The sequence below is a fragment of the Streptopelia decaocto genome (genome assembly GCF_964273445.1).
Source record: "Streptopelia decaocto genome assembly, chromosome: 1".
In the NCBI taxonomy this organism is placed as follows: domain Eukaryota; kingdom Metazoa; phylum Chordata; class Aves; order Columbiformes; family Columbidae; genus Streptopelia; species Streptopelia decaocto.
Window position 1 is genome coordinate 16,855,645 of NC_138663.1, and position 13,558 is coordinate 16,869,202.

Here is a 13,558-nt window from a genome sequence, read left to right on the forward strand (position 1 = left end):
TGGGGTTTTGTGTGTGTTTTTGTTTTGTTTCGGGCTTTGTTTGTGGTTTTCTATGGTGGTTGTTGTTGGGTTTTTTTGGTTTTGTTTTTTTTCCTTAGGGTCCATTTAACTGAACTTCCTCCAATCCGTTGATTCAGTTGTATTTAGAGACCCAAATTGTACCCAGTTTTCCAGGTGGGGCTCCACATATGTTGAATAGAGGGGGAATAAATGTTGCCTTTGATCTGCTGGCTGTGCTGACGCTCATACCATCCAATGTGTTGTTGGTCATGGCTGCACCAGGACCTTTTCTGCACAGCTCATGCCCCACCAGTTAGTCCCCAGTACCAGTACAAGACTTTGAATTTGTCATTGTTGAACTTTGTGAGAGAGTCCACAAGGCTGTATAAATTAAGCTGAGATTTTAATTGATATCTGTCTGTCCTTCTCCAGTCATATCCCCAGTCCCTTAGTACCTTCCATCTGAGTGAATGGGGAAGTTTTGAGTGTTGAAGCCCAACATCCTGTGCTGCATTAGGGACAGTGTTGCCAGCAGGTCAAGTGGGTGACCCTTGCCCTCAGCACCAGTGAGACCACAGCTAGAGTCCTGTGTCCAGTGCTGACCTCCCATGTATGAGAAAGATATGGATATATCAGAATGGGTCCAGCAAAGGGCTACTAAGATGTTAAAGGGACTGGAGCCTGTCTCAGGAGAGGCTGAGAGAGCTGGGCCTCTTCAGTTTGGAGAAGGTTTACATTTTATCCATGTTTGTAAGTATCTGGTGTGAGACTGTAAAGAAGGAAGAGATGGGCTATTCTCAGCTCTTTCCAGTGGAAGGACAGCAGTTAGTGGGTACATACTGAATACAGAAAATTCTATTTGAATATAAGACAAAAAAATTTTTCCTGTGGAGGTGATAACACACAGGAACAGGTTGCCTGAAGAGGTTGCGGAGTCTCTGTCCTTGCACATACTCAAAACCTTGACTGGACAACCTCCTCTAGCTGATCCTGCATTGAGCAGAAAGGTGGAACTGGACAATCTCCCGAGTTCCCTTCCAGCCTCAAGTATTCTGTGATTCTTTCCCATTTTCCTTAACCATTACATTTCTCCTGAATGGCTTTTGCGAAGTCAAGTATATCCTCCTGTTGTGCAAACTGCCTTTGCTATTTCAAGAAGGATCAAGAAAATGATGTGTTTATCAAGGTGTCGAGCCAGAGGTTTGTCAGGAAAGGTATTAATGCCCCTAGACGGACTCTTGACAAGTTATGCTCTGAGCTCATTTATTTTGGGTTTGTGCTTTTCAGTTTAGATGATGACTTTGGCAGCAGAAAGTAAACTTTCTTAGGCTACAGCTCCCTGTGTTCCTTGTTCCTCTGTGTCTTCCATGTATATAGAAATGTAGGTCCCACATGATTGGAGATACTCTTGTTCTCCTTCAAGCTTGTACTGATCTTCAGTAACCTTTCCTTTCCTGACTGGTGATTAAGGAGTCTCCCAGGACAATTTGCTACTTGAGTCTGCACAGGGTGGGAGATATTTTCATGGATATCTTTGTATATGTGTATCTGATTCTGTTGGACATAGCACGAGAGATTAGCCGAACCTAGTAAGTATTTTTTGTAGGCCTGCTGTGCCACTGGTAGCTTCACCAGTTACAATGCACTCATGTTTGGATTTCTTTTTGAAGGCCCAGAGTCCTTTGCTTCACTACTGAGGGTAAATCTCCTCTTTATGCAGCTGAATCTTGTCTTTGAGAGAATTTGGGCATTTTGCTCTAAGAGTGCAAATGGAAGAAATAGGACACTTGAGAGGAAAAAATACACAGATGAGATATTTTCCTGTTCAGAACTGCAAACCAGATGGTCCTTATGACCCCATTGTTTTCATTTTTCATCCCTGGTTTGATGAACTGCTGTTTACTGGCTTTTGTCAGAGAGTAGCTTCTCATTTTCAATGCATACCTTCAAACAGTACTAAATGCTTAGATATTGCTGCATATTTCATTTTATCAGCCATTCCAGCTTTCAGTTTTTCCTGGCTCCAAAAATGTTGAGTGTTATAAAGCGTGCGGCTGACAGGGGAAGATTTTATTCATAAACATTGAGATTTATTTGACCTGGAAACTGATCAGAGACTTTGTATATAAAATTTGAATGCAGCTATTCAGAGGGGACAGAAAGGCCCTTTAGCCCAGGCCATACTTATTCCAGCCATACTTATTCCCATAGAAATGCCAACTTCCTACCACTGCTATTGTTTCTCATTGCTTAAAACTTGGCCATAGTACTCACCTGTGCTGGTTCAAGAGGGTGGTTTTTTTGTTACAGCAATCTGTCTGTGAACTTTATCCCAGTGTTTCAGAGAATATCTTGAATAATTTTTAAAGGGACTGACTTGTTTCATCTGAAACAAACTGTAAAGATTGAACTATTTATTCATGTTTTGATCTGTTTTTGGAATCATGTGCATCCTGTGCTAGTCCTCTCTTAAGAGACTCGGGGATTTTATTTTGAATATCCAGTATCTTCATCACTCTGGAGAGCTTCTGGAGATTTCTGCTGCCCATGTTTGTGCTTATCCTGTTTGTAGCTAGTGCTTTAGCTTAGGGGAGTTGAAGAAATACAGTGATTGCTAATGAGTAATCTTACTTTCTAAACAATTTGTGCCTTAGGACATATTCAGAAGCTTTCTTGCAGGGGATATCAAGGTTCCAGTGAAACCAGAGTATCACTCCATCTGGGTTATAAGAAATGATGTAAAGTCTTGGCGAAGTGGTATGGTAATTGACACTATATGTTAAATATTCGTTGCCTTTTTGAGGTGATATCATTCATTGGGAAGATAGTTTTGCTTCTCTGTCTTTTATAGGAAGTGCTGGAATATGGAGATCTCTGAATAAGACTGTCCCAATTGAACATCTCACAGCATAGCCGAAGTGAAGGTACCCAACAGGATTCAAGCACACTCTGTAAAGATACAGATCACCACTGTGTCACTTCTGAGGATTGTTCCTTTTCCTGAGACTTTATAGAGCTGTGTCTTGAAGATGTGTTAACTTTTGTTGAACATTTTATTGTACCTGAGACCTTTGGGTGGATGGTTGCTTTTTGCAAAGCAGTTGCCCTCTTAGATACAGGCCTGCTTCTCCAGGTGACCTGTGTAAAAGAATGGTGCTTGGAGTCAGTCCCCTGCAGTTTGAATGCATGAATGCACAGTCATTCAAAGGAGTAAAAAGAGTTGCTGACAGTAATGGAGTTTCTTTAAAGCAGGCAAATAATGTGGCTGGAGTTCCTTACCATTTTATTTCAGTAAGAATCAAGCAGTGAAAGAAAGTTGCTTAGTTTTGCAATGAAGAGACAAAGGACTATCCTTACAACAGGGAGGGTCCTTTTGTAAGCTTAGGGGCTCTGTGCAGGCTACAGTGGGTAGATTCATATCTGTGATGTGAAAACATTTTTAGGAAATGCGTCTTAAAGACCTTCAGTTGCAAGGTTTATTCTTTCCATCCCTGGCAGTGTTCAAGGTCAGGTTGGATGGGGCTTTGAGCAACCTGGTCTAGTGGAAGGTGTCCCTGCCCATGGCAGGGGGATTGGAACTAAGCAATCTTTAAGGTCCTTTCCAACCCAGACTGTTTTATGATTCTATGATTTACCCATGTTTATTGATTTAGTTAAGTTCTGTCAATGAAGTGCTTGGCAGTCTTTGAGTCATTCAAAAGCCTCTAGTCCCAAATTGCAGTTTTGAGGACTCTTTAACAATGATCTTTCAGCAGACTGTCAAAAAGCTTTTCAGTAGGGTATATTAAAATTTCTCTTGATATGTTCAATGTGTAGGACAAAATGAAATGCTCATTTCAATAATAACTTTTTTTTTTGTTCGTTTTCTGAGAATCTTGAAAGAACAGCTAAAACAAGAACAAAACCATCATGTTGATATTTTCAGTCATCTATATTTGTGATGTGTATGAACTGATGTCAATCAAAAGCGGGTTTTGTTTTGTTTTAATTAAAGTAGTTTCAGCTTGATGAGAGCTGTGGTTCTTCCTGTAAACACCAAGAAAGCAAAGGCATTTTGCCGAAAGCTCAGAGAGAGGGGAGATTAAGAGAGAGCTGAGCTGAAATAGGAGCAAAAATTATACACTTCTAATGTTCCCTAATATTTAAAGCTTTTGCTTGCCGTTGTCATTTTTTTGGTAGATTTTTGTGTTAACTGCATTTCTTCCCCAGATTTTTGTGGATTCTGATCAGCTTTGGGAGCTGATGTTTACAAAGTTTAGGTCGTACAGGACAGGGTGTGCACCACACTTTATATTGAAATATGAAATCTTCTACCAGTCTATCTTCAACCACAGATAACTGATCGATTCATGTGAACACAGTCATTTTCTTTCATGGCATCTATTCAAGAGAATTTTTTACAGGTGCTCTCATATATCACATATTGCTGATATTGACAGTCTGCTTAATTATACTTCATTATAGCATGTGGCTTAAACATATACTTTTTCTTTACAGTTTGGAAGAACAGAAGTAATTGATAATACTTTAAATCCAGATTTTGTAAGAAAATTTATAATGGACTACTTCTTTGAAGAAAGAGAGAATCTGCGATTTGATTTGTAAGTTAACAATATTTGATTCTAATAATGTAGCCTCTGTAAACTCATTAAGTTTTGTTCAGCATAAAATAACTTGAAAAGAGACAGTGTCTATTGACATGGAACACATTAATAAGCATTATTGATTTAGCTTTGCTTCCTCGAAAATAAATGAAATCATGACTAAGTTTTAGGAAATTAGCAGGTGTTAACTAGTCTAAGTACAATCTTACTTACTTTTAGAAAACAGAAAGCTAAGTATGTGAAAATGTTAAAATATTCTTGCAGCATAGCCATTAAAACAGGTATGGACATACCAGAAATAAAATACTGTGAAAGTAATACAGAGCCAACATTTTCATTACTAAAATAAATGCCAGTATGCATTTAAGTGCACTGAATTTTATGATTTTAAAATGAAAGCGGTTGTTCCAGAAGTAGATGGCTTTTGACATTATTCTGAAGTTACTAATTTCATTCCACTGGTGGAATTGATCTCATTTTCACTTTCACAAGATTCTGCTTTCATTTTTATTTTTTTCGGTATATTTGTTCTTGAGAAATATTTAGGAGAATCCTGTGTTAGTTACTTAATAAATATATCAAGAAAGATACAGTGTAGTCTCCCTTCTTATAATCTATAATCCTAAAGACCGAGGTCTTCTGATATGCTTTATGGAATTGTGACAAATATTACTCAGGTGTTGATTATAGTAGTGCTAAATTGTAGTACCATTGCTTCCCAATTTACAGTTACATTGCAAGTTTGCCTTGATATAGAAACTGCATTTATTGCATTTCTATCATGTAGACAGTAAAACAGATGAAGAAGGTTGGGGGTTGACTGCTGGCAATGAGCACTGCTGAACTGGACCTGGGAGTTCTGGTTGACAACAGGTTGACCATGAGTCAACGTGCCCTTGTCTCCAAGAAGGCCAGTGGTATCCTGGGGTACATTAGGAAAAGTGTGACCAGCAGGTCGAGGGAGATTCTTCTCCCCCTGTACTTTGCCCTGGTGAGGCTGCATCTGGAGTAGTGCGTCCAGTTCTGGGCTCGCCGGGTTAAGAAGGACAAGGAATTACTGGAGGGAGTCCAGCAGCGGACTGTGAAGATGATGAGGGGTCTGGGGCATCTTTCTCATGAGGAGAGACTGAGAGAGCTGGGTCTGTTCAGCCTGGAGAAGAGAAGGCTGAGAGGGGATCTCATCAATGTTTATAAATATCTCAAGGGTGGGTGTCAAGAGGATGGGACCAGACTCCTTTCAGTGGTGCCCAACAGTAGGATGAGGGGCAACGGGCACAGACTGAAGCACAGTTCCATCTGAACGTGAGCAGAAACTTCTTCACTTTGAGGGTGCCAGAGCCCTGGAACAGGCTGCCCAGAGAGGTTGTGGAGTCTCCTCTGGAGACATTCAAACCCGCCTGGACACATTCCTGTGTGATCTGCTCTGGTGAACCTGCTTTAGCAGGTGGGTTGGACTAGATGATCTCCAGAGGTCCCTTCCAACCCCAACCATTCTGTGAAAGACTTCATAATTAGCCTAAAATCTCCTAGCATGTTCATCATAAAGCTGTTTTAAAATCTTCTAGGTTTTAGTCTCAGTGTGCCATTTACTTACCCAAGTAGTTGCTTCAAAGTGACTCTTACAGTCTCGTTTCCCACCCCCAAGTTTCTGGAATGCAGATCAATCTGTACATTTAGCAGGGCATAAAATAAGTAGCGCAGTGATCGTATTAGTGATGATTCTTCACATAGCAGTGGAAGAAAATATGATTTCTTGATAGTTCTATGTTAGCAATGTTAATAATGTTTCATGTAGTTTTGCTGATTGTTTGAAGCTGCCAGCAGGGTGTACTAAAATGCTCTTGAATGGCAGCAGTTCCTGTATTGTGAAAACAAAAAGAACCCCACACGTCTAATTTTTCTTTAGCCATAAAATGTCTTTTTATAGCATGTCAGAATGCTTCCTAAGTAAACAAGAAGTGTTGGAGGGATGAGTGAGGAAGAAAAGTTCCATTGCATTCAATACACAGATAGCAGCTGGCTGTTTCCACCTAGACTTCAGCTATTTCAGGGAGTGAAAGGAATCACTCGGTGCCAAGAAGGCTTACAGGGTGCTTCTAGATGGCTGGGTACAGACTCTTTCATCTGCACCATGGAAGCCTGGTGCTGGTGCAGACTTTATTTTTTATTTTAGAAGTTGGGTTTAATGTCATTAAATCTGCTGTGTTTAACTGTTGCCTGCTATTTAAAATAACTTTAAGTAAGCACTAGTTACTTTGTGGAATAAAGGATTCTCCTCCAAGTGTAGGTAAAGCATTGCTGAAATAAGACACTGTTGGGATTGTGTAGGAATTGTGATTTTGTTGCCTCTTGCTCTTCACAGGATGCATGTATGTTATGGGGAGGAGACAGTGCAATAGAAGAGACGAGCAAAATAAATGAATCAAGGAAGAGAAAGCTAAGCTCAGTCTAGGCAAGGAAAGCAAAGCCTGTAAAGAACTTCTGAATAAGGGCTATCTGCAAAGGACTTGGTCCTGGAAGGGAAAATACAGTCTGCAGTTTGATTCTTTGTGTAGCAGAGAAATAGACTCCTGTTTTTTTTATTGATGAAAAGCTGTAAATACCAAACACACTCTGTACTTATCAGAAAGACCTGACTGCTTTCTGCTGCTGTTCTGGATTACCTGGGCACAAGTCTATTCTGAACTCAAAGCTGAATAACTGTTATTGATGTTTGCCTGCGAGTGACCATGTAGCCATAGTCTGTGGATTTGCTTTAGAGCCCTGTAACAATGACAGATGAGAAACAAAGTATTGTAGAACTTCGAGTTAAAAACGTGAAACTCTTACAGCTACTCATGGATTAAACCTCTGATTTAGATTAGGAAAGAAGCATCTTTAGGAAGCTTCCTTTTTAAAGTTCCTCAGCAAAATTATGTACTACTGTTGCCTAAAGTGTTATTTTTCATATACAGAAACGTCATATAATTTATATTTGTTGCAACAAAAATCAAGTGGCAAGTGTGTATCTGATATTTGGTGTTCTGATAAATGAGCCTGAGCGCCCTTCCTAAACTGTACAGCCACCAATGTCTCAGGCCCCTTTCTGTTTGTATTTGATTTGTTACTGTATTTGTCAGTGAAGTAGTTCTTTGTTTTAGTTTTGTAGCTGGCCCTTGGGTTTTTTTTTCTGTTAAATTTCATCAGACAGTATGCAATTACTTCTATTTTTTAAATTTATGTTAGGGATTTTATAGTCGTTCCTCTGTTTACAAATATGTTTCTAAAACTTTGACTGCATGGCACCACATCTAGCTATGTTATGTGTTACCATGTTCCTGATTTGTGATCTGGTCCATACCACATCCCAACAACCCATTGTGGCAGCACCACCACGGGGGTAGAAAGCACATGGTGGGAATGGAAACGTGAAGGAGAGGTGGAGAGGGATGTAGATATTTTTCAATTGAATCTGAATGTAGGATTTGATAAAAGTATTACTGTGGATTATCTGATAAAGATGGAAGACTCTGAAAGTATAGAGATTAGTAATGCCCCAGTATTTTCATTATATTATGTTTTTTAGTCTCTCTTGGATTCACAGAGTAATTTTTTTTGAAATCTGACTTGGTAATGGAAGGGAAACAATGACATTTTCTAGCTGGAGGAATAACAAGATTATGATGAGATGAAAACAAGTCAAACTCTTGCTAAAAGCAATTTAGTTTATTGTCAGTTATTACAATTTAATTAGTCAAATGACTAAAAAATTACCCAAGAAAATAATTCATATGTTAGTTTGTTTTCTAAGATTAATTTTTATTTTTTGTTGTGATTTTTGGCAGCTTTCATTGTTCAAACAGGAGTATCAATAGTTTCTCTTGGTAGCCTGTACTTTGTTGAAAATTAACTTCATTTCAAAGAGCTAGTGAACCGTAGTGCTGTAATCTGTGATGATTCAGTTTGTCTTCCTTACTGGTGAGACTTCCATCCACGTATCTATTTGTGTGAATTTCACCCATGGAAACAGTGAAAGAATTGTGGTGGGGTTTTTTGGTGGTATATGGGGGAGGGGTGGGGGGTGTTGTTTGTTTGTTTTAATGATTTATTTTTTTTTTACATTGTCTTCAGATCTGTCATCTGGCAACTCTGATGTAACTTTCCTTTTTTTTTTTTAAGCTATGATGTTGACTCAAAGAGTCCTAACCTATCAAAACATGTAAGTTTTACCTTGCTATTATACCTTCTTGTGCTGAATTGCTTATGCTTTCCTAAACATGTTTATTTGCTTTTGACTGTAAGTAATACCAGATACATGGAGGCAAATACAGTGATTGTGCTGTTGCTAATAACATACATAATGCTCGTGAGTATAATTTTAATGGGACATTCCTCCTGTAAAGAGCATATTTAAGCACACGTTTATACCTTTTTCGATACCTCATAAGCTGCATTTTGTTGATACTTCTCCGCATCCTAAAAATTTTAAACCATAAACAGGCTTTGATTGTGTCCCAGTTAATTTAGTAGAAATCTTTTATGCTCATATCATCTTGAAGAGGAAGGTTTAAATATTAACTTTAGATTTTAGAGATACGAGAGTCGAATTTAGCAGCTTCTGAGTGATTCTTTTAAAATAAAAACAGGAGAAGTTTCTTAAGAGAACCTTTAAGAATCTGGAGCAAAGGAAATAGAATAATGGAAAGAATGTGGGGTGTGTGTGCAGTTCACAGTGAAAAAGTAAGACTTTTGGCCATTGATCTCCCGTTAGATCCTCCCTGTAAAGATTTAAAGCCCCTGACAAACTGTTTTCCATCTCCGTCATCGTGGAAAGGTGATCTGAATAACTACAATGCTAGATAAGAGGATGCAGAAAATAGAAGTCTTCCCTGTAGTGTCTTCAGTAAGGATAAATCCTCATCCTGGGCTTCTGCCTGAGATTGTTTGCACTTCTGTAGTAAATGGTTTGTCTGAATTCTTTCTTTTTCCCCAAACATACTTTTTTCTACAAAAACCTCATAATGAAGTTCTAAGAAAATGACACAAGTTAGTCACTGTTGAAGTGCAAACAAAAAATATATGGAAATACAGAGCCTAGATTCAATTGATTACTAGAACAGGAATTGATGATTTTAGTATCTTGCTGAGCCCACCAGAAAACAAAACAAAACAAAAAACCAACACACACACAAAAGATAGTCTTAAGACTATTTGAGTGCATTGTGAATTACATATATGCCATTACATTCTAAGTATAGAAGGCTAAGCGTACTCAGACACATTAGGTCCTGTTTTACCAACAGTGCAGATTTCCTCAAATCTTCAAGTGTGGAGTGAAACTTTATTCTTTAGACATTAACGTTAATAGCAGAAATATGTTTCCCTCCATTGTCTCTAAGAGGAAATGTGTACAAGTTGATGTAGACTTGGTATCTGTGCTGAAGACACCAAACTCTGCCATGTAGTATTATGTACACAAAGACAGCTCTGAGAGCCCTGTGAAAGATGGTAGCTAGAAATGTGTTTCTTAGCCATTGCAATTAATTTCCATAATTTCCCGAGTGCTCAAGGTTGGTCTGTATGGTCCCTGTTGCTGCCAGTGTCCTGCGCCTCCTTCACGGAGCTCTCAAGGATTAGGGCAATGAGTTGGTGGGATGTGAGCAGAATTTTACTCATATCTGTGCTCTGGGAGCTTGGTGTTTCTGAAAAATGTCAGGCCAGAGGTGTTTGCATAGTGAGACATCTCATGTGTTGTTGTCACTTTGTGTGGAATAAGATCCTTCCTGTTCCTAACAACAGCTGTTGACCCATTCCTTTGGAAATACTGGGCAGTGTCATTTGACAGTTGAACAGTTTGGGGATTGAAAAAAGAGTCAACGTGGAGAGTTTCAATTCCAGTGACTCAGATTTGGCAAAATGAGAAGCAAGTGAAGCAAATTTTATAACAGATGTATGAAGTAACCAGAGTAGACAGTGCTGCCATTGTGGCTGGCTGTAATAACGTAATCTTATAAAACTGGCTACCTGAAATTAGACTTTTTTGTTCATGGTAGATTCCTCATTTAAGAAAAAAGGAACAGAGTAATGAACAATTGTAATTAATAACAGACTGTGGAACTAATAAAAATTAATCAGAGAAACTGCACCAAAAGGAAGAGAAAATTGTGGAATATGTGGTTTCAGTGTAGAAAATGGTGTTATTTTAGAATGTATCATGCCTAGTGGTTTTAAAAATTAATGAGGAGTTGAGTATTTTCAAACAAATTTTAACAATTTTAGAAGACTCTATGGAAACAGCGTCGCAGTGTCAGAGCAGTTAGAGAACACAGTGGGATTCGTTCTCAGACCCAGTTCACTGTATGGACCCATAACTAACACAGTGCAGAGATGGGAATGAGTGGCCTGGGCCGAGAGCAGAGTCAGAACTATCTGTACATATATTCCCTACTATATATAGTGTCATAAGTTATGGTTTGCTGTACACGAATTACAGTGTCTCGATTCTTTTTACTGTTTGTGTACAAATGTCACAAGCTACTGCTAACACCACTGCCAGTGATGCTGGGAAGAGCAGAGCTAGCAAGCTCTTTTTCACTTGCAAGATAAGGAGTTGGACTGCAGCATAATTTTTTATTTTTTTCAATATACATACAACAGTTTGAAAATCCATTCATATTTTTAGGCTTCTTATACTACAGGGAGATATAGTATAAAAATTACGTGATTTTTGGTGATGCAGTTAAATTGTAAAACACAAAAATAGTCTCTCATTAGAGCAATACTTGTGCATAACTGTCAATCCAGGGTGCTCATACAGATCCTGCACGGGCATGAATTTCTGCCAGCATAATTAGCTGCCAAGAAATTAATAGAATCAGTGTAGAATCGCTTCATAAAAGAGAAATTTATTAAAATGTTCCAGTTAAAGAAGGTGAAGAAAGTAATGATTTTTTCCATCAAATTTCATTTTTTGTTGATTAAAATGGCAATATAAAAACAGTAAGTGGAGTGCATTAGAATTACTTCTGTAAATGTAACCCAGTGTAATGTAAAATATGTAATAGTGAGTCTGTTTTATGAGTCATTATTGCATAATTAATTTTAAGATGTGATGTTCAGCAGAATGTATTCTACACTAGTGAAGCACCCAGATAAAATGGGAAACCAAATTTGTCTCAATGTGAAATATGAATTCTGAGTGTTTATGTTACTGCTTTTCAGGACTTTTTGGGACAAATGTTTTGTACACTGGGAGAAATAGTTGGATCACAGGGGAGCAGACTGGAAAAATCAATTGTGTAAGTATGGCATTCTTGAATGCTGGATGAATGCACACTGCTGCCTGAGGTCAGAGGGGTGGTGGTTTTGCCTTGAGGTATCTTGGTACATGGAATTGACAGACATGGCTTCAAAGAGAGAATAAATTGTTAGGTACAACAGAAGTCATTCTTTATGATAATTTAAGCTTCAGTTTGGACAATTAGCAAAGGAATTGACTCATCCAAAATGTTTACCAACTTCATTACATCTTGCATTAGACAGAGTTTGAGTATACTAATCTTAAACATGTTTTTCTTTCTAGTTTGCAAATGAACACATCATACATTTTTATTGCCTTCTGTTCAAGCATCATGGAAGAAAACCCTCACCGTTTCAAATCCAAACATTCCTACTTGTATTTCTGTTGTTCCCAATAATACAGTTCCTAAACAATGAGACAAGCCACAGTATGAAATATTTTCTATTTATTCTACTAAATTTATGAAATCTTTCTTATGATCAATGGATTTTTCTCCCAACGATAGGATTTTGATATTTACCAACTATTGCTCATAGGTATGCAGAGATATTTAAAATACAAATCATATGAACAATCTTAATTTTCTATTCCTAAATAATGTTTGAGTAATTGAAAATATTTTACAATTTTTATCAGAATGTATGCTACAAATTCACATATGACATTAAAAGCAAACATTTAAAGTTCTAACTGGACATTTCATGTGATGGTAATATCTTTTGACTTTTTTTTTTTCTTTTAATTGTGATTGCACTGCAGTGAATGATCATGGGTTTGGTTACTCTGTCGGATGGAGCGTCCTTCTTGTCCCATTATACTGGGTTCATTATGAGCAATATACCAGGGTTACTTCATTAACTTTTCTTCACTGGTTTCATTATAAGGGCAGATGAAGTTTTCAGGCTTAGCAAGCCTGGTATTATTCTGGGCCAAAGTTTGCTGAAAACACCACATATATTCTGACTTTGTATTCAAATAACAAGAACCAGGATCTTGATGAACTACAACAATTTGCAAAATTCAGAATGTATTTAGATATTATTTTAGTATAATTTAGTATATATATTTAGTATTTAATATAATTTTAGTGTAATTGCAAATACAAGAAATCTCTTTAATTGAGTTATATTAATGATGCATTATTATTCTGATGTAAAAATCTTAAGAAATATATTCCTAGTAATACATTTTCTTCTATGTATATATTTGAATAACCATTTCTGTTACTGACATGACACTTCTATATCTATTATTAGTGGTTTATATGGTTTATACACTCTTCCTGTACATATCTTGTATCCTGTACCTGTCAACCTCAAAGTCCTGTGTCAACCTTGAAGTCCTGTGAAAAATCTCAGAAGTCGGTATTCTGTTATCAGTGTATAAAATATACCAATGGTAACTTTTTCCCCTAGATTTTATAATATACTTTTTTCTTGTTTATGTAAATAACTTAATGCCATTGATAAAATAGTTGTTTAAAAAGAAGCTTTTCTCTAGTTTATATTGAATAGCATGGTGATGTTCTGTGGAGGTGGTGTTAAAGTTTCCATCATGGTGAAGACAGTGTCCAGCTTCAAGGAGACCCACCCATGATAACTATCCTTTTATCTTTCAAGAACTTGGAAGTGTTGAGCTGTCGAACTCAAAACTTTTCTCAGTACTTGAATCCAAT

The 13,558-nt window shown here is 37.6% G+C and overlaps 1 protein-coding gene across 1 annotated transcript in view; it reads left to right on the plus strand.

Annotated features, from left to right (window-relative positions):
• The window catches only part of CPNE8 (copine 8), a 101,439-nt gene that overhangs the window by 24,330 nt on the left and 63,551 nt on the right, over positions 1-13,558 (plus strand). The window contains exons 4-6 of the mRNA XM_082063450.1: positions 4,498-4,601; positions 8,763-8,802; positions 11,805-11,881. Of these exons, the coding sequence (XP_081919576.1) occupies positions 4,498-4,601; positions 8,763-8,802; positions 11,805-11,881 (221 nt within the window). The remainder of the gene's footprint in view (positions 1-4,497; positions 4,602-8,762; positions 8,803-11,804; positions 11,882-13,558) is intronic.